General features: G+C 41.2%; 1 protein-coding gene across 2 annotated transcripts in view; it reads left to right on the top strand.

The window, feature by feature from the left end:
* Nucleotides 1-22,142, top strand: part of LOC104680528 (ubiquinol-cytochrome-c reductase complex assembly factor 1) — a 107,850-nt gene that overhangs the window by 24,236 nt on the left and 61,472 nt on the right. For both annotated transcript variants that reach the window (XM_010386535.2, XM_030914908.1), the window contains exons 3-6: nt 253-345; nt 2,317-2,424; nt 10,656-10,728; nt 18,305-18,362. In XM_010386535.2, coding sequence (XP_010384837.1) covers nt 253-345; nt 2,317-2,424; nt 10,656-10,728; nt 18,305-18,362 — 332 coding nt within the window. The remainder of the gene's footprint in view (nt 1-252; nt 346-2,316; nt 2,425-10,655; nt 10,729-18,304; nt 18,363-22,142) is intronic.

Below are 22,142 nucleotides of genomic sequence, written 5' to 3'. Positions count from 1 at the left end.
TACAGGTGTGAGCTCTTGTGCTTGGCTCAAATTCTTTTATTTCTTCAGGTATTCAACAGATATGTATTGGGCATCTACCATGTAGTAGACACCCTTGTAGGTGCTGATCTTAGATCTTCTTGGTGAGCTGATCGCTGGGAAATGGGCTAAGTAAGGTTGGAAAGATCCTATAGTCTTTACTTTGAAACAGCTCTGCTCAGATTAACCCTGTAAGTGCTCAGTGTTGCATAGATCTATGTTTCTGTTCTTCAGTGGCCCCAGATGAGCCAGTTCCGAGTATGTGGATCAGAACAGATTCCTGGAATAGACATACAGCTGAATAGGAAGTATCACGCCACACATAAGGTGAGAATTGTCAGTGCATTCTACGTTTATAGTATGCTTTCACACAGGTGTTCTTTGGATCTCAAAAAAATTGTTAGCTGGCTGAGTTTTAGCGAATGCAGAAGGTGAGTCTCAGGGGGTAAAGTGACTTGTCCAAGGTCACAAGGATGCTAAGTAAGTGGCAGACAAAATGAATTTTTTTTTTCAGGGACAAGATCTTGCTCTGTCACCCAGGATGGAGTACAGTGGTGCTATCATAGCTCACTGTAGCCTCAAACTCCCAAGCTCAAGCTATCCTCCTGCCTCAGCCTTCTGAATAGCTGAGACTTATAGGCATGCACCACTGTGTACTGCAAATTTTTAAATTTTTATAGAGACCAAGGTCTCGTTTTGTTACCTAGGTTGGTCTCAAACTCCTGGCTTCAAGCAATCTTCCTGCCTCAGCCTCCCTAAGTGTTTTTAACAGATGAGGCCTTGCTCTGTTGCCCTGGTGGAGTGCAGTGGCATGATCATGGCTCACTACAGCCTTGAACTCCTGGGCTCAGGTGATCCTCCCACCTCGGCCTCCCAAAATACTGGAATTACTGAGATTATAGGTGTGAGCCACCATGCCAGCCTGAATATTTGGACCTATTCTTCCATTGTCTTGACCAGAAAACACTTAAGAGGAAAACGTATGAATTTTCTACATGTTAAAAATAAAGTGATGGCCAGGCACAGTGGCTCAAGCCTGTAATCCCAGCACTTTGGGAGGCCGAGACGGGCGGATCACAAGGTCAGCAGATCGAGACCATCCTGGCTAACACAGTGAAACCCCATCTCTACTAAAAAATACAAAAAACTAGCTGGGCGAGGCGGCGGGCGCCTGTAGTGCCAGCTACTCGGGAGGCTGAGGCAGGAGAATGGCGTAAACCCGGGAGGCAGAGCTTGCAGTGAGCTGAGATCCGGCCACTGCACTCCAGCCTGGGCGACAGAGTGAGACTCCGTCTCAAAAAAAAAAAATTAAAAAAATAAAAAATAAAGTGATATTTAACTTTTGGGTAATTTTTTATTGGTTAAATAGCTTGCCTTTGCTTGGAGAGGGTTAACATTAGAACAGACTTTCCTTGGAGGTTATTTGCAAACTACAAGACTTATATTTTCTGTAGTCATTAGTAAAATTTGTGAAACTCTTGCATTTACTAAAAAGTGCAAGAGTTTAAAAACATTCAGTGCTTGATTGCAGTTTTGAATGACTTTTGACTGCTTTCAGGCAGTGTTTTTTTTTCCTTTTCCTATTACATCAATAAGCATAGAATGTTTTACTTCTCAGAATTGTTCTTGGGAGATGGGGGTCAAGATTTCCTTTTGAAAGTCCTCTTTTTGATAGAACTTTAATACCCCACATCTGTCATCTGCTAGATATGGATTAATAGACATACAGTCAATGAGGTGGGCATGTCTTGCTCTGAAATTTGGAGGGCATCTATTAGGTCCAGTTCCAAATGTGTTTTCATTGAATGATAACATGCTTAAAAAAGTGAAAATTAAAAATTGTAGGTGAAAACAAAAATCTAAGCAATAAAAATGCCCTCAGCCCGAGCATGGTGGCTCACACCTGTAATCCCAGCATTTGGGGAGGCTGAAGCAGGAAGATTGCTTGAGGCCAGGAGTTTGAGACCAGCCTAGGCAACAGGCTGTGGATCCCGCTGTCCACAGAACAACAGGCCTTGGACCCCACCTCCACAGAAAATTTTAAAAATTGACTTGGCGTGATGGCATGCACCTGTAATCCCATTTACTTGGGAGGCTGAGGCAGGAGGATCACTTGAACCCAGAAGTTTGAGGCTGCAGTGAGCTATGATTATGCCACTTCACTCTAGCCTGGGTGAAAGGAAGGGACTCTGACTGTATTAAAAAAAAAAAAAATTCTCTCTGACCTGATGAGGAACAAAGCATTCTATTAAAATTTTTTTGCAACTAATTTTAGTTTCTTTCTTTTTGATTAATCAGCTTTCTACTACCAAAGATTTCCCACAGCCTGTTGAGGAGAAGGTTGGTGCTTTCACAAAGATAATAGAAGCCATGGGATTCACAGGACCTTTGAAATACAGTAAATGGGTAAAGTCCTTTAAGTTCTTCTCATTTTTCCTTTTGGGCATTGTGCTTTCTGCTCCTCATAGATTTTTTAAAGCTTCTGCATTGCTTTCATGGAATTCATACATTATTTTGGATGTGAGGACGATCTGGCTGTGACATCTGTCACTGCATTGATCACCAGGGTTGATTCGGCTGATCTGGCTGGGTAGGCAGGTGTTCCCTTCCTCCCTGACCACTCCATGTGCAACCTTTTGAAGCTGTGTTCTTGGTTGAAGAGGATGACCATTCGTTGATTAAGAGTATATAAGTAGCTGCACTCCACTGCCAGAACCTCCAAGTAAGCTCTCAAGGTCCATTTATTATTCTGAGAACTTCTCCAAAATATCTCTGCCCACGTGCCACAACCCCTCACTGCTTCCAGTCAGATCTATACAACATGTGGGACTGAACTAGTCCCTCCACCTGATTCCTTAGAAGCATCTCATAGTAGCAGGCATGGCAACAAGACTGGGCTTTCCAGGCCCTTGCTGCATGGTATGCCATATATAGACGACTTCTGAGGGGTCAGATGGGCCAAATGTTCTGATGGGCAACATTCTTAAGGAAGCATTACTTTCTGATGAACCTATATTTTATAAGGGATTTTCATTAAAATTTTACTAATCAGCATCTTTTTATTAAGTAATTAAGCCCACGATCTATTGTAATTCTTATTATGGAGGGATATTTGTTAGCTGTGTCAATCCCAGTCAACTCTTGGCCTAGCACATTATCTGTTATAATAGTAGTGGCTGTAAATGAATGAATGTCCTCTCTGCCTCAGATGTATACTGTCCCTGGGCTTTTACAATAATACCTCTAACCAATTATAGAAATAAAACATCAGCCATTCAGTTCTTCTCAGCCCACTTGTCTCCTAGAACAGGTTGAGCATCCCAAATTGGAAAATCGGAAATCCAAAATCTAAAACGTTTGGAGTTTTTAGACATGATGCCCCAGGGAAATGCCCATTGGAGCATTTTGGATTTTTGAATTTGGGTTGCTCAGCTGGTAAGTGTAATGCAGAGAATCCAAAATCCCCCCAAATCCAAAATTCAAAACACTTCTGTTTCCGCACGTTTCAGATAAGGAGTACTCAACCTGTAATACCATTTCTCTCTATCACTATGGCAGAAATGCCTTTTAATGCCTTTCAGGGTTGCTGGAATATTGGGTAAGCCGAATCAGTCATAAGTTAAAGCAAGCCCACTCAAAGCAGTAGGGAAGATGTTTCTAGAAAATGTGAAAGCTTTACTCAGAACAACCAAGTAATGCCATTTACACCATTTTAACAAGTTGGATTCAAATTCGAATTTCAATTTTATTTTATTTTATTTTATTTTATTTATTTATTTATTTATTTATTTTTTGAGATGGAGTCTCGCTTTGTCGCCCAGGCTGGAGTGCAGTGGCCGGATCTCAGCTCACTGCAAGCTCCGCCTCCCGGGTTTACGCCATTCTCCTGCCTCAGCCTCCCGAGTAGCTGAGACTACAGGCGCCCGCCACCTTGCCCAGCTAGTTTTTTGTATTTTTTAGTAGAGACGGGGTTTCACCGTGTTTGCCAGGATGGTCTCGATCTCCTGACCTCGTGATCTGCCCATCTCGGCCTCCCAAAGTGCTGGGATTACAGGTTTGAGCCACCGTGCCCGGCCTTCAATTTTATTATAGACTTCTACTTGTGGTTTCTTCTTATGGTGTCTGGTTCTCTTTCTAACAGTTTTCACTACAGCAAATAAGAGCTTCTCTCTATAATTACTCTTTTACCTGAATTCTGAAAAGTGAACAGTAATTCCACAAGCATTTTGTTTTTAAAGGGCTTTGAAAAAATATAGAAAGAACACAAATACTGATAATGATGTTCTTGAGTCCCTAAGGTATGAAGTATCTTCTTAATTGCCAATGAAATATTAGTTATGTCCTTTAAAGTTGTATTTTTAATATCTGAATTTTTTGACACTTGATAATTGTTGGTATATTTGGTAATGTTTTTAAGTAGAATCTTTTCCCCTATTAAAAAAATGTTGTGCTTATGGCATTTGGATTTACAAACTTAAAGTATATGTTTTGTTTGAAAATTAGAAATTAAGAGGGAAGTCAAAACAAAAAAAAGAAAAGAGAAACATTTACAGTTTTATTCATTTCTTGGTGATTGGGTTCCACTTGGTTGCTACCATATGTTTTGTATAGGCTGTTTTTTAATGATTCTAGAGGGAAAATTGACTGTCATTTGGAGGATTACTAAATCATCAGGAAAATTCCTTCACTCTTTTATCCTAAGTTAGCCTCTGATTTGTCTTGGTTCCCTTGTGATATCAACTAAATCCCTGAGGTTTGCATTTTAAAACTCTTTTGTAATGTGATAGTTGTACTTTCTATAACCTTCATTCTATTTTATTTTATTTTATTTTATTTTTATTTTTTTTGAGACAGAGTCTCACTCTGTTACCCAGGCTGGAGTGCAGTAGCGCGATCTCAGCCTACTGTAACCTCCGCCTCCCAGGTTCAAGCAATTTTCCTGCCTCAACCTCCTAAGTAGCTGGGACTACAGGTGCATGCCACCACACCTGGCTGACTTTTGTATTTTTACTAGAGTTGGGGTTTCACCATGTTGGGCCAGCCTGGTCTCGAACTCCTGACCTCAAGTGATTCCACCTGCCTTGGCCTCCCAAAGTGCTGGGATTATAGGAATGAACCACTGCGCCCAGCCTGTAACCTTCATTTTAAAATTTGTTACATCACAGTATCAAAGTATGACATTCTAGTGTAATTGAGATGTGAAAATGTATGTGTAACTTTTCATTTTGAAAAACAAAACCGTTTTCAGCAATGTTGATTCAAATCAATACACTTTCATTGGATTGCACTGGCAAAATTATTTGTTTTGTGTTTTCACATGTATTTGATTAGGAAGTAAAATAACTGCATGTCTGTCCACATCAGCAGTATCAACTATCTTTTCTCTTTTTCTTTAATGTTTTCATGTATTATTCCCATGTTCTGTAATCATATTTAGGATCTTAAATGTAGCTTTTCCTTACCTATGTGAGTATCCTGGAATCATCATTTTTAAAAATTATCTTTATATGCAGTATCAGGTGAGATAAGGACAATATTTACCCAACTCAGTCACATGCCATAGAATAGGTTTCCATATGAGCATTAAGCCAAAAAGTTATTCCTATTCTGAAGGACACTGACAAACTGGAATGTATTCAGAGGTAGGCAGTGAGCCTTATGAAAGCTTTAGAAACTGTTAAGAATGGTTGAAGGAAATAGGGATGCTTAGCCTGGAAAAGAGAAGACAGGATGATTCTTCTCAGGTATTTGAAGGGCAACTGTGAAAAAAAGAAGGTATTCCAGTGGGCAGAATAATGTTCAATGAATGTTACGTGAAGCAGATTTTAAGTTTAGCAAAATAAGAATCTAACAAGAATTGTCCTCCGGTGGGATAGGTAGCCTTACAAGGTCATTGGTCTTGTTTGAACAGAGGCCCACATGGTTGACTGTGAATCAAGAATGCTGTAGAACGATTTCCAGTAGATAATAGAAGGTTCAAATGATTTAAAAGACCCTTCTAACTCTTTTTATTTTTTTTGAGTTGGAGTCTCGCTCTGTTGTCCAGGCTGGAGTACAGTGGCGCGATCTCGGCTCACTGCAACCTCTGCCTCCCGGGTTCAAGCAATTCTCCTGCCTCAGCCTCCCAAGTAACTGGGATTACGGGTGCCCACCACCACGCCCAGCTAATTTTTGTATTTTTAGTAGAGAGGGGGTTTCACCATATTGGCCAGCCTGGTCTCTTGGCCAGGCTAGTCTCAGAACTCCTGACCTCGTGATCCGCCCGCCTCGGCCTCTCAAAGTGCTCGCATTACAGGCGTGAGCCACCTCGCCAGGCCCTTTCAAACTCTTACATAGCTGTTAATGCAATCCTTTTACTAGATTTGTTTTTCATCCTGTGGGATGTTAAAAAATGCATCAGTTCGTGGGAGAGCAGATTTTCATTTCCTAAAGCTGTTCAAGGTGCCTCTCTTTTACTCAAGTAAAAAATGACTGATGAAGTCTTCTAAAGTTAAAATGAAATAAATATGAAGTCATCCAAGGACCAGACCACTTGTATTGACTGGTTGAAAATTCAGTCCCCTACCTCCTTAACTCAGATCCGTGCATGATTCTTGAAGAAGTTCTTTCCTCAAGTTATTATTTCTAATCTCTGTGTGATAGTCTTAAGGGACTTGCTTTAGAGATTTGTCCAGGAAAATGGCTCATCCAAGTATAAAGGCTTGGCCTTGCAGCAGGAAAAGTGAAGAACTATAAAATGCTCCTGATTGCCATAGCATGAGCAATGAAAACATACTCTGGCCAATCTGGTGAAGTCTTCATTGTTTGTGATGAATGCTTTTTCACAAACGTGTTGTTGGGGAAGCTTCCTTCTAAAGGAAAGTCTTGGGCCTTGGGCCTTAAAGGCAAGTCTCCAGGCAAGGTGATTAATTATGAACCCAGAGGATTTTATATATAGGAATCTGAAGGAGACTACAAGTTTAAAAAAAAATAAGATCAATAAATAGGTGATTAGAAATTTTAAAGTTGGCCAGGCGCGGTGGCTCAAGCCTGTAATCCCAGCACTTTGGGAGGCCGAGGCGGGCGGATCACGAGGTCAGGAGATCGAGACCATCCTGGCTAACACGGTGAAACCCCGTCTCTACTAAAAAAATACAAAAAACTAGCCGGGCGAGGTGGCGGGCGCCTGTAGTCCCAGCTACTCGGGAGGCTGAGGCAGGAGAATGGCGTAAACCCGGGAGGCGGAGTTTGCAGTGAGCTGAGATCTGGCCACTGCACTCCAGCCTGGGTGACAGAGCGAGACTCCTTCTCAAAAAAAAAAAAAAAAAAGAAATTTTAAAGTTACATGCTTGTCTATAGCTGAACTGGGCCATAAGCTCTGTCAGAACAGGGATTTTTGTCTGTTTTGTCTACTGCTCTATTCTCATCATCCAGATCAGTGTCAGGCACTGAGTTATGTACTCAGTGAATTATTGGATGAAGCAAGGAGCTGGGGCAGATGTCCTGAACTCCCTGTCTTAAGGATAGGAGTAGACCTGTCAAGGCCAAATTATTAGGATCGTGATATTATTAGATTATCATTAGTTTGGTAATGGCACAGACCAGTGCTTCCCAAGATGTGTTCTGTGGTCAAATACTTCCTAGAACTGCAAGTGTTAACAAAATTAAACAGGCTTTTTTTTTTTTTGTCTGTTGATATGGTGAAACTGATTGATTTGTCAGTGTTGAATTATCTTTGCATTCCTGGGATAAATTTCACTGGATTATGATATATTGTCCTTTTAAAAATATTGATGGATTTAATTTTAAAATATTTTCTTAAGGAATTTTGCATCTGTGTTCATGAAGGCTATTGTTCTATAGTTTTGTTTTCTCCTAATGACCTTGGTTTTGATATCAGGATAAGGTTGGCCTTATTGAATGAGCTGGGAAATATCCTTTCTTCTTGTTTTCTGGCAGAGTTTGTGTAGATTTCATAACATTTCTTTTTTTTCTTTTTCTTTTTTGTTTTGAGATGGAGTCTCACTCTGTCGCCAGGCTGGAGTGCAGTGGCACGATCTCGGCTCACTGCAACCTCCGCCTCCTGGGTTCAAGCCATTCTCCTGCCTTAGCCTGGGACTATAGGCGCACACCACCACGCCCAGCTAATTTTTATATTTTTAGTACAGATGGAGTTTCACCATGTTGGCCAGGATGGTCTCAATCTCTTGACCTCGTGATCCACCTGCCTCAGCCTTCCAAAGTGCTGGGATTACAGGCGTGAGCCACTGCGCCCAGCTGATTTCGTAACATTTCTTTAGATGTTCAGTACAGTTCTCTAGTGATGCTATCTGGGTCTGCAGTTTGCATTGTGGGAAGGTTTTTAACCACAAATCCAATTTATTTAATAGATACAAGACTATTCATGTTATTTATTTTAGTGAGCTTTGATAGTTTGTATCTTTCAAGGAATTTGTCCGTTTCATCTAAGTAACCACATTCATTGGAGTAAAGTTGTTCATAGTATTCCCTTATTATCCTTTTAATGTCTTCAGGATATGTAGTAATGTCTGCTCTCTGATTCCTGATATTGAAAATTTGTATCTTATGTGTTTTGGGCTTTTTTTTTTCCCCTTGATCAGTTTTATAGGTTATCAATTTTATTGAAAAAAAATTTTGTTTTTTGAGGCGGAGTCTCGCTCTGTCATCCAGGCTGGAGTGCAGTGGCACGATCTCGGCTCACTGCAACCTCTGCCTCCCAGGTTCAAACGATTCTCCTGTCTCAGCCTTTTGAGCAGCTCGGACTATAGGCACGCACCACCATGGCCAGCTAATTTTTGTATTTTTGGTAGAGATGGAAACGTTTTGCCATGTTTCCCAGGTTGGTCTCCAACTTCTGGGCTCAGCTGATCTGCCTGTCTCGGCCTCCCAAAGTGCTGGGATTACAGGCATGAGCCACCACGCCTGACCTGGCTGTGATTTTCAATATTTTATTTTTCTGTTTCAGTTTTGTTGATTTCTGCTCTTTACTATATCATTCTTTCTGCTTGCTTTTAGGTTTAATTTGCTTTTCTTTTCTAGTGTTTCATCATGGGTTTTGTTTAAATGTGGGCTTCTAATGCTGACTTACTCCCCAAATAGGGATATCTGATTTCTATTGTCTATTTCTATATGTCCTGTTTTCCTCTGTATTAACTTTAGACTGGAAGCTCTTAAAAATATGACAGATCTCAAATTATCATATAAAATATCTTAATTACAATCAGAGATGTAATCATTCCTTAATTTGTTATGGGTATTTCTACCCATGAGAGACACTTCCTTTAACTCTAGAGAATATAGAAAAATATGAACATTATATAGTTTTGGGTATAGTATGTTCTCGGTGACTTTAAACCTTAATATCATAGCTCCACTAAGTCTAGATTGGTTTTTCTTCAGTTACTAGGTCATTCACAGCCTGTACACATTTGTTTTTAGTCTATGCATATTTGAGTTTGTAACTTTCCCTGTTGTTTTAAGAAAAAATTGGCTTCTAGAAGCCTTGTTTTTTTTTTTTTTTTTTTTTTTGAGACGGAGTCTTGCTCTGCCGCCCAGGCTGGAGTGCAGTGGCCGGCTCTCAGCTCACTGCAAGCTCCGCCTCCCGGGTTTACGCCATTCTCCTGTCTCAGCCTCCCGAGTAGCTGGGACTACAGGCGCCCGCCTCGTCGCCCGGCTAGTTTTTTGTATTTTTTAGTAGAGACGGGGTTTCACCGTATTAGCCAGGATGGTCTCGATCTCCTGACCTCATGATCCGCCCGTCTCGGCTTCCCAAAGTGCTGGGATTACAGGCTTGAGCCACCGCGCCCGGCCTAGAAGCCTTGTTGATGTGCTCATTTATTTAGTTATATCCTTAATGAAATGTTTGGAAGTCCTTAAAATACCTGTTCCTATAGTGCTGAGTTGGTCTTCAGACCTATAAGTCAACTCTTAAATAGTTTATTTTTAGATTTATTTTTATTAAGGCATAATTTATATACAGTGTAATATACAGATCTTAAGTATACAGCTCAGTGAATAAATTAAAACCACCACTCATATCAAAAGCCTAAGAGAATTCCTAGTGCTTTGGGAATAGTAAAAGTTTGATTCTTGTATTTTGCACTCGTTAGAAACCCTTATTTACAGATACAGTGTTAATCAGCAAACTGTAAAACTAAATAAAATCTGGAAAAAAGATGCCTCTTATTCCATTGCCCAGAGATTTGTAGAATAGATAGTAGTGCCTCTGAGTAGTGCTTGAGGGTTTTTGTTTGATTTTGGCCAGAAGAATGTGTAATTTTTTTCTGTAAAAGATTTCCGATTCTAAAGAGTTAATGTGGATAATGCTGAACAGTGATTTAGAGGCACAAATATGGTGAAGTAGGTTGGAGTTAAATGAGAGACTCCATTTAAATATTGGAAAAGCCTTTCTGAGGTTTTCATGCTGAAGTCCTAAAATATGAAAATTGTGTGAAGTCTGTATGAATGGCTAAGCTCTAAGAAAACAAAAATATATTTGTATTGGTTTAAATTACCTAGAGAGAGGTTTGGACCCTTCCTTCTAGTTGAAGAAATATAAGATTCTGTGACCCATGTCTAATGGAAATAGAACATCCACTTGGTCATGTCTTGAGTTTGGTTTTATTCTCTTTGTCTAGAAGATTAAGATTGCTGCCCTGCGCATGTATACTAGCTGTGTGGAGAAAACTGACTTCGAGGAATTCTTTCTAAGTAAGTTATTGTTTGATAGTACTGAGAAGGAGAACAAATCTACATTTCATTTTTATGATTGTGTTTTAATAGGGTAGGTTTTTTTAGTCCCTAGTGAAACAGTTTTTCCTGCACAAAGCATATAATCCAAACTGCCTATTTTTCTCTTTAAAAAAATTATTGTATATATTTCTTTAGAGACAGGGTCTTGCTGTGTTGCCCGGGCTGGCCTCAAACTTCTGGGCTAAAGCAGTCCTCCCACCTCAGCCTCCTGAATAGTAGCTGGGACTAAAAGCACATGGCACTGTACCCAGCTGCTTTTCTTTTTTAATAGAGTAAACAGAGAGCAAAAGGATCCTATAAATAAAATATTTTGCTTATTTTGAAAAAACAAACAAACAAACGGTACTTTGACATTATCTCCCTTGTGCACATGTGCATCTTTTTACATAAGAGTATTCATAGTAAACATATTCTGTTTTACATTCTGGAATTTTTTTTTTTTTTTTTTTTTTTTTGAGACACAGTCTTGCTCTGTTGCCCAGGCTGGAGTGCAGTGGTGCGATCTTGGCTCAGTGGAACCTCCCTCTCCACCTCCCAGGTTCAAGCGATTTTCCTGTCTTGGCCTCCCGAATAGCTGGGATTATAGGCATGTGCCACCACACCCAGGTAATTTTTGCATTTTTAGTTGACATGGGGTTTCACCATGTTGGCTAGGCTGATTTCAAACTCCTGACCTCATGTGATCCGCCCTCCTTGGCCTCCCAAAATGCTGGGATTACAGGTGTGAGCCACTGTGCCCGGCCCATTCTGGATGTTTTACTTAGCATTTTGACATGGACTTTTGGCCAGCTATTCCTCTTTTGTTTTTAAGTTTTGTTTTAATTAATCCTGGATTAATTATGATTTTTTTTTTCTCGTGTTAAAGGATGATTGGGTCAAAAGGCACATATAATTTTATTATGTTTACCTCATTGATTAATTGCTTTCCAAAAGGGTTTTGCTGGTTTAGACTATCAGAAGCAGTTGATTGTTATCACAGTATTAATTTTGATGCTGTAAACAGTTATATTATTAACAAAGTTAATTAAAGCAGGTACTTGTAATTGGGAAAGATTAAATCATTTCCAGTTCCACAGATTTTGGAAGGAAATGTATGCTGTGTACTTCTGTGGTAATAGTCACATCCTCAAAGCAGCATACCCCTAAATGTGTACATTTGAGATTTTTCTCTAGCAGCAAATATTTACATATACTTGTGTTCACAACAGTGAAGAAAGCTGGATGCAATTTTGGTTACTTAATAACTATTTTTTTGTTTCGTCTTGTTTTTTGAGACTTGTTTTGAGTCTTGCTCTATTGCCCAGATTGGAGTGGAATGGCGCCATCTTGACTCACTGCTTCCTCCACCTCCCAGTTTCAAGTGATTCTTGTGCTTCAGCCTCCTGAGTAGCTGGGACTACAGGTGCGCGCCACCGTGCCCAGCTCATTTTTGTATTTTTTTTAGTAGAGACAGGGTTTGGCTATGTTGACTAGGCTGGTCTCAAACTCTTGGCCTCACATGATCCACCTGCCTTGACCTCCCAACCCAAAGTTCTGGATTACAGGTGTGAGCCATGGGGCCTGGCCTATTTTGGTTTTTAAAAATCAAATAAATACAAATCATTTTGTTTATTTTACTGTCTCAGCAGATTGATACCAAAAACTAAAATACCATACTGAATTATAATTCCAATTTAATGTCCACCTTTCATTTCTTCTTTATTCATAACCTGGAAAGAATATTTTCCTGCTTCTTTGTTAGTCTAGGATAAGTTAGTCCAAAAGGAAAAAATGTTTTTTCTCTACCTGATGAAGCTATTAATATTAGAAACTACTTTTTTTCTTTTTCTTTTTTTTTAGAGATGATCTTGCTCTGTCACCTAGGCTGGAGTCAGTGCCTGTAGCCCTTTTACTGCATCCTTTTACTCCTGGCTCAAGCAGCCCTCCCACCTCAGCCTCCTGAGTCCCTGGGACTACAAACACATGCCATTATGCCTGGGTAATTTGTTTATTTTTATTTTTTGTAGAGACAGGGTCTCACTATGTTGCCCAGGCCGGTCTCGAACTCCTGGTCGTAGGCCTTAAGTGATCCTGCCTCAGCTTCCTGAAGTGCAGGGATTACAGGCATGAGCCACCATGCCCAGCCTGATCTTTTTTTTTTTTTTTGAGATGGAGTCTCGCTCTGTCGCCCAGGCTGGAGTGCAGTGGCTGGATCTCAGCTCACTGCAGGTTCTGCCTCCCAGGTTTACGCCATTCTCCTGCCTCAGCCTCCCGAGTAGCTGGGACTACAGGCGCCCGCCACCTCGCCCAGCTAGTTTTTTGTATTTTTTAGTAGAGACGGGGTTTCACCATGTTAGCCAGGATGGTCTTGATCTCCTGACCTCGTGATCTGCCCGTCTCGGCCTCCCAAAGTGCTGGGATTACAGGCTTGAGCCACCGCGCCCGGCCTTTTTTTTTTCTTTAAGTGCCTTCGTGAATCCGTGTGTGAAGTATTTTTCATCAGGTCTTTTTGAAACCTCGTCCTCAGGCTGGGCATGGTGACTCAAGCCTGTAATCCCCGCACTTTGGGAGTCTGAGGCGTGTGGATCACTTGAGGTCAGGAGTTCGAGACCAGCATGGCCAACAGGGTGAAACCCCTCTCTCTACTAAAAATACAATAAAATTAGCTGGGCATGGTGGTGGGCTAATCCCAGCTACTTAGGAGACCAAGGCAGGAGAATCACTTGAACTCGGGAGGCAGAGGTTGCAGTGAGTTGAGATCACACCACTGCACTCCAGCCTGGGCGACAGAGCAAGACTCCATCTCAAAAAAACAAAACAAAAACAAAAACAAAAAAACAACAACCCGCATCCTCAGACATCTATTTAATGTCTATTTTATATTTGATTCAATAAATAACTCAGACATTTCTTAGAATTATTTTGAAAGGATGTTTACTAGATATCTTTGTCTTGGCCAGCTGTTCATTATTGAAGATTCTTCAGTTAATATTATAGTATTGAATAATAAGACTTTTTATATATTTAACATATCGTGTTTCAATTCATAGCCTGTTGTAAACTACTTATAAAACTTAAGAAAAGTTTATAAGTAACTTTTATACTATTAGCTCACATAGTATGCTTTTACATTTGTCTCACTTAGGAGTTACAAAATCTTGTGGGCTAGGAAGGGCTTGTATTATTTTCATTTTGTTTTATTTTGTTTTCAGAAACAGTTGAGCCTCAAAGAGGCTAAGTGACTCACCCAGGGTTGCCTAGCCAAGCCTTGAACCTGTGTTGTCTGGTTTAAAATCCAGGGATTTTTCCACTATAACATATTGTCTGTGAATGAGTGTAATTGCAAATTAGAAAATGTAATACATTTTAATATTTTCTGTATTTTGTCATATTTAAATGCAAACTATCTCTGTGAGATTTTCTATTGGTATTGGAAACTGATGTTTATACTAACTATACTGTGTACCTGTTGGTGAGCTTTGTCCTAGCTTAGCCTTTGAAGTAGTTACCTAGGGAGAAAGTAAATTTTTCAGTAACACCACTCTTCAGGTTTTCTGAGACTCAGTTTGAGAATTTACTTTTGAGACCTATAGCATGTTCATTTTTATTATGTTCTATTGTGGCCCATCTTAGTCAACTGTGGGTGGATTAAGTTTTCATATCAAACCAAAGTGCTTCCAAACTGTGGCTAGTGAATAAAAAGAGAACAAATCTAGAATATGCCATCTGGAGGCAGAAGATTACAAATATCTTTAAAATATTACATTGACTTTCCTGTGGCTTGGATTCTAAAGAGTAGGTGAGACAGGTTTGAAATAAGTGAAAGGGGCTGGGTGCAGTGGCTCACACCTGTAATCCCAGCAGTTTGGGAAGCTGAGGCACGAGGATCCCTTGAGCTGAGGAGTTCAAGACCAGCCTGGGCAAAAAAAAAAAAAAAAAAAGAAACGAAACAAGAGAAAGCAATATATATATATTGCTTCCCAAGATTGTACTTTTTAAAGTGGTCATTGCTCACTTGGACTTGTGGTATTTTAGGGCTTAACTTTCGGAGTCCTGAGAATTCAGCCGCCCGCTGTTTCTTAGATATTTTGAGGATGTCTTTTGTCTGAGCGTGTTGCACTGATGAATACACAGTGGTTTGCTGACTGGTCTTTTAGAGATGTTCTGCTCTGAAGAGCACTTTGGAGCAGAGGTGGTCAGTCAGTAGAGTTCCTGTTTAATTCCACAGTGTTGTCTGCAGACTGCTTTGTCTTTAACCCTTAAGAGACTGGAGGCCTTGGAGAGGAGGTTCTTTAATGAATACATTCTGAGTCTGTGGTTGAGGTTTATCACTGATACAGTCTGAAATAATTAATGAGGTTTTTCAAAGATAATTTCAATTCTATTTAAATAATTGGCTGAAAACCAACAATAGTGAATATTTATTGAGTACCTACTAACTTAATACTAACCATTTTGCTAAACATTTTATAGGCCTTATCTCATTCTCACAAAAATCTTACAAGGTCAGTTATCTTGTTTTTCTCATTTTTACAGAGAAGAAAATTGAGTAATTTTACCCAGTGTCACATAGTGAGTGAGAGGTAGAGTCAAAGTATTGAATCAGGCAGTCTGACCCCACATTAAATGTACAACCGTGTTATGCTGCCTTCCCATAACAGTAATGAACTATTTAATTGTATCCAACTTGATGTCAAGAAAGTGCCTAGCTTCAGAAACTGAAGCACTGAATGTGCATTGGAGCAAGAGTGTGATCGTGGCAAAATACTACAGCAGGTTTTAACTTTGAAATGTTTAAATGCATTTCACTGAACTAAAGAATCTGCTGTATTTTTGCGTAGTTCACAGTCAACAGTCATTGGTGTTACTTTTTAGGGCTTTACCCTGTGGGTTTCTGTTCTGATACCAATGTGTATAGGGACTCAATCATATGCCAGCACTTTTCCCACCCTCAGCCCTGAGGTGACCCCAGAAGGGGAAATTGTGACCCACGTCCAGCTGCTGGCTTGTCTGTCTGTCTGTGCTTTCCAGCCCAAGAACTGATTCCCTCTCTGAGAAAACTGGAAAGGCTCCTAGAGGCTGCCGAGAAGCTTTGATGTAGAGGTAGCAATTGAACAGATTGTCCTTTAGAAGCAGCCAAATTTCATTTTCCAGATTGAAAGACAGACTTCCAAGAAAATTTTTCTTTTTAATGTTTTGTTCTAGCATCCAAAAAAGACCCAACTTCAGATCCGGGCTTGAGAGTTTCTCAGGGCTATTCTCGTCTAGGTGGAGGGTGGTTGGCCCATTCTCAGATGGCATGTGTCTTAATAGCTGTATGGCTGGCCAGACCAGCCTTCAGCTCCCTCCTGCTGGGCTCTGAGAGGAAGTCAACTTGACAGCTGCTAGGCACCTCCCAGTAAGCTCACCAAAGTATTTTGGTGTCACTTTGTGACAGACTTGGATTCAAACTGCAGCCCTGCCACTAGCTTGTTAATATTGTGGCTGCCCACATGTTACTTAGTTTGAGTCTGTTTCCTCATCTCTAAAATGAGGAGTATAATGCTTCCCTCCAGGGTTAAAATGAGGATTGAGTGAGATAATGTATCGACATGGCTTGCAGTAGATCTGGTATGCAGATGGGCTCTTAGTGAGTGTTGGTTTCTGATAGTGGTGTTAGAGAGGCTGTTAGAGCAGGATTAAGAACACAGTGTTTGGAATCAGGTAGATCTGAATTTGGTCTCAGGTGTCTCTTTTCATAGCTGTATGACCCTGAACAGCAATTGTCTTGGTCTCTCTGAGTCAGTTTTCTTACCTGTCAGTTTGGGATATCAATGCCTACCTCAGGGTTGTTGGGAGGATTCATTGAGCTCATGGATGTAAAGAACCCAGTAGAACATCTGGCACGTAGTAAGCCCGCAGTGAATTACAGCTCTTTATTACTGGTGCTGTTAATGTACCTCACGGGGGTCTGGGCCTATGTTTTATCTCCTAGTGACCCCTCTTTGTTATCATTTAGTACCTCGTATACCTTGATGGTTGCTGAAAAGCAGAGGATAGTGCTTCTTTCTTGAGTCATTGCCCCAAAGGACAGATTCTACCATAAGGGCCCAAATTCCCCACTTATTTATTCTCTTTTTGCATCTTCCTCTTGCTCTGGCTTTTCTCCCTGTTATGTAATAAGGAGGGCACATTCAGTGGGAGACTCCTCATCCAGCAGGAGGCTTTTCTTAGCTGAGTGAGAATTGAGAGGCTTTGATGTCTGGGCACAGAACTAATTTGTGGGATCTGAAACCAAGGAGAAACCCTTCCCAGTTTTGTTATTTCTGGGGGGTGATGAACAGCCTTGCACTAAATACAATATGCTTTCTTATTCAGCTGCAGCTCCTTAGAGCCCTGACTTTTTTCACCTGATCTTTTCTTTTTCTTTTTTCTTTTTTTTTGAGACAGGGTCTTGCTCTGTCACTCAGGCTCAAGTACAGTGATATGATCTTGGCTCACTGTAACCTCCACCTCCGTGGCTCAAGTGATCCTCCCACCTCAGCCTCCCAAGGAGCTGGGACTATAGGCGCATGCCACCGTGCCCAGCTAATTTTTGTATTTTTTTGTGGAGACGGGGTCTCACTATGTTTCCCAGGCTGGTCTCAAACTCCTGGTCTCAAGCAATCCACCCGCCTCAGCTTCCGTAAGTGCTAGGATTACAGGTGTGAGCCACTGCACCCAGCTCCTGGTCATTTCTTTTGGGCAAATCATTTAGCACACCCATATCCACAGCACATTGGGTACCTTACAGAAAGAAGACAGGAAAAGGATACTAGAAAGACTTAAGCCTCTCAGTGGAGCCCAAGTGAAAAAAGTGAGGGAGTGTTTGCCTAGCTTTTCAGAATTCAAGCCCATGGAGGGAAAATACTGTAGAATCACATGGAAGCTAGAAGGAACCATAGAAATAATCTAGGCCACATTCCGCAAGGTGAGAAAACCAAGACTCAAAGGGCAGAAGTGATTTGTCCAAGGCCACATAACAAGCTGGTAACAGGGCTAGAACGAGAAGGCTAGTGGTCAGACTGAATTCAATGTTTTTTTTTTTTTTTTTTTTTGAGACAGAGTCTCACTCTATTGCCCAGGCTGGAGTGCAGTGGTTCGATCTTGGCTCACTGCAACCTCTGCCTCCCGGGTTCAAGTAATTCTCCTGCCTCAGCCTCCTGAGTAGCTGGGATTACAGGTGTCCACCACCATGCCTGGTTAAGTTTTGTATTTTTAGTAGAGATGGGGTTTTGCCATGTTGGCCCAGCTGGTCTTGATCTCCTGACCTCAGGTGATCCGCCCACCTTGGCCTCCTAAAGTGCTGGGATTACAGGTGTGAACCACCACATCCATCCTTTTTTTTTCTTTTACTCCTGGCGCACTATGATTCAATGTTCTTTTATTCCATGGTCTCTCCCCATTGTGCTACTGGACTTTTCTGCAATAACATAATCAGAGAGCGCTATAAGTACCGTGCCTGCCAATGTTTAAAATATGGTCAATATGCCTCCTTTAAACCCTCACATACTTATACCTTATTGTTATTTTCTAGGGTGTCAGATGCCTGATACATTCAATTCATGGTTTCTTATAACCCTACTCCACGTCTGGTAAGTGAGCAATTTAAATGAAGTCACTAAATGTATTTTTTTTAAACACTGTTGACTTGTAAGGTATAGCCCTCAGCAGGGCTGATTATATGAAATGGCAGTTGTTCAGGTGTTAAAAACTGTTCCTTTCATTTTAATAACTGGTGTCTTGAAGCACATTTTTATTAAAGGTCAAAGCATAGGTCCAGAAGAAAACTAATATTTGTAGGATTTTTTCAAAGAACACCTAACCCAGTGAACAATGCTATCAGTATCTCTTAAGAGACGCTGTGAGCTTGGATGGAAAGTTTTCTCTCCCTTGGCTGTTTTAGGAAAGTTCACATTTACGTAAAAGTGGTTTGAATTGTGAGAATCCGTGGTCATTTTCATTGCTGGTCATCAGAAACCTATAACAAATTATAGCACTGACATTTACGCCTGTACCTCTAAAATGTGCATACAGGTTAGCTTCATGCCAGGTTTGTTACATGTAAAAATATTTAACACCTTAAACAGTATATTTTTTCTTCAGCTGTGAAATAAGTAGCCAAAAAAAATCAATTTTTCATCTAACGTTACACAGTATTAAAGGTCAGAAGGATATAGGAGAGTCGTTGAAGTGGGGGGCTGGGGAATGTATTTATTGAACTGCCAGATCTTGGGAAAGTAAATTCTGGAGAACTAAGTTTACTACTTTGACCATAGTGAGTATCTGAGGAACATGGGAATGGCTGCCCTGTCAAAAGAACCCTTGTTTGAGACTGCCTTCAGCTGAGCCTTTGCATCGCACAACTGACTACTATATACTTTTTGGTTTTGATCACCTCCGAAATGTTTCTTCCTCTGTACTCACACAGTTACACTGAGTTTGGCTTAGGAGGCCTAAGGTGGCAGTTTATTTTATGCTTTTTTTTTTTTTCATTTTTTTTTTTTTAGGCATTAGTCTCACTGTGCTGCCTAGGCTGGAGTGCAGTGGTGCAACTGTGGCTCACTGCAACCTCTGTCTCCTGGGTTCAAGTGATTCTCGTGCCTCAGCCCCCCTGAGTAGCTGGGATTGTAGGAGCCCACCACCATGCCCAGATGATTTTTTTGTATTTTTATAGAGACAGGGTTTCACCATCCTGGCCAGGCTGGTCTTAATCTCCTGACCTCAAGTGATTCACCTGCCTTGGCTTCCCAAAGTGCTGGGATTACAAGCGTGAGCCACCATGCCCAGCCTATGCTATCTTTTTCTAAGCAGTAGTTTATTAAGTGCACACCATGTCCTGGGCACTTTGTGGGAACTAGGGAATAGTTCTCAAGAAGCTTACAGTCAAGTGAGGGAGCTAAGTTGTGTAAAATGGTCAATTATAAATCAGAATGCCTAAGTTATATAATAAATATGAATGAGAAGTACTTATAGGATCACAAAGGAAGCTGCAACTATCAAAACCCTTATACTTCTACCTGTTAGTTCTTTGAAATGTGCCACGCATCAGGTAGCTTAGAAGACATACTGCCTTCCTATTGTCTTAATGGTGAAGCTTAGGGCATAGCGTTCAGGGAGGGAAGCTGGATATATTGAGGGGAAAAAGTGCTTTTTCAGGAGAGGAGGACGGCAGAGGTGGCACTGTAAAATTACTCACTGGAAAGGTGGGAGGGTTGCAAGAAGGCTAGGGTGTTCCCAGAGGAACTCAAAGATAATGTTCAGAACCTGTATGAAAGACTCTTTATTGCCCATATAGCTAGAGGTATCAGTGTTAGAGGGAGTGGATGGCAAAATAAAATATATAATCCCTGTGACCACATCCCAAGGTCAATACCCGACTAACAGCAGCTGGGAGAACCTTGAAACTACTTATAGTTCTTTAAAGTTTCCAAACTGCCTGCTGAATCTTCCTTGCTGAGGTTGGTTTAATTTCTGAGGAGTAGGGTGTACCACCCCTAGTTCAATCGAGAGAGGGAAGCTGTCTGCTTCAAATCTACGCTTGATTCCCCTTCCACTCTTTCTCTCCCCTAGTTCTGATAGTCTGCAGGTTTTGGTGGAAAGAATCTGTAGCTTTTCAGTTTGAATCAGCACACTCTTCTTGAGGACCTCCTGTGTGTGCAGGACCATGGGATGTTGGAGAGAAGGGTATGACATGTGTTCTTTTCTGGTCGTTTCTTTTGGGCAAATCAGATACAGGCTCTGTGTCTGGATCTTCAAGAAACGTTAAGTCTAGTGGAAAACAGACGACATGAAAGCACGATTGCCTATAATGCACGACAGTGAAAGAAATGCTGTGCCCAAGACACAGGCAGATGCAGTAGAAGCACAAAGTGGTGTCACTAAATCCAGATTTGGTGATGGGGTGGAGTGTTGGATAAAAAGTGGCTTTGTGGTAGAGGTGACATTTGAGATGTACCACGAAGAGTGACTAGAATTTCTGTCAGAGAAAGGGTGGGCATTTTAGGTTGAGGAAATATTGGGAACAAAAGATAGAACATGTACAAGAACATGGAGTATTTGAGGGCAGCCAGTTGCCTGACGTGTCTGGGGCAGGTTTACTGAGGAATGTAGTGGAAGGGTCACCAGGAAAGTAGTTAGTTTGGGGCTCAGTTGTGCTGTGATACTCCAAGAATTGGAGAACTCTTTCTTCTAATGGAATGGAGGGGGACGGGGGACGGGGGGTGGGGCAGGCGGTTAGGAGGAATGATGGATCCACCCCAAGCCATGTTCTATTGGCCCTGCTCTTTTAGCCTGAAGCTCCAGGAGGGTAACCAAAGGATAGCCACATCAAGGTTACAGGACTCAGTGGACTTGCTGAAGGCGTAGGGGTTGAAGTACCTCTTGGAGGTGGTAGTGTGGGGTGGGGTAGGAGGCTTAGAAAACAGTTAGAAAAGTAGAAATAACGCCTCCTCCCCTAAACAAAACCAAAACCAAACAAACTCTTAATAAACAAAAATACCCTGGTGGCTGACATTTCAGAAGGTTTGCTTAGGTTCCCAAGGGTTCCCTGTTGACTCTTAGAATAAGGACAAGATTTCTCACACCCTGTTAGTTCCCTGGAGGAAATGGTGTTTCACTTATCCTGTCTGCTTTTTTTTAGTTTCACAGTTTTTCTGTGGTTTGGGATTTAGGACTGGGACGCCCTCCAGCTCCTAGAGGACCCTTATCAGTTGTATATTCACTTGAGCTTGCAGCTGCAATGACTATGTGTTCATTGTCTTTGCTGAACAAGATTAGTGTTGACTGTGGCTGCTGAAAAAATGCTGAGAGAGGCCGCTGTCTGCGCTGTCCAGCATCCCCACGTGGACTTGATAAAAGCAGGCCTCCTCCCCTATTCCCTGTCTTGGCCACTGGCATCATGCCCACACCAGAAACCTGGGAGCTGTCCTTTGTCTCTTCCCTCACCTCTTCACCTGCTCAGTCACCTAACTCAAACTTTTTTTGACCCTGACCAATAGTAACAAATGCATGTTACTTTGTGACCAGAATGGACATATGAATGGACACATGAATCTGGTACAAAAGTTCTGTAAAATTTATCCTTATAATGTCAGGTAATCTCTGATACTTTCTTTTTTTTTTTAGTTTTAAGGAACAGGGAGTTTAATAGGCAAGAAAGAAGGGGGAAGGAAGAAAGAAGCAGCTCCTCTGTACAGAGACCAAGGGAGGGAGGCTCCAAGGCCGAGAGAGGGAACCCCCAATATTTTCTATTTCATTTGAATTCATTTTAAACAGACATTGATGATGTCACCCACTAAATTCATTACACTGAGTTGCAACCAACTGTACTTGAAAAGTGGTCTTTGGCCTCTAGCTTCCCTATCCCCATTCTG

The sequence above is a fragment of the Rhinopithecus roxellana genome, chromosome 13 (assembly GCF_007565055.1).
Source record: "Rhinopithecus roxellana isolate Shanxi Qingling chromosome 13, ASM756505v1, whole genome shotgun sequence".
Lineage (NCBI taxonomy): Eukaryota > Metazoa > Chordata > Mammalia > Primates > Cercopithecidae > Rhinopithecus > Rhinopithecus roxellana.
Note: the sequence above shows the minus strand (reverse complement) of the source record. Positions and strands in the feature narration are given on the sequence as shown.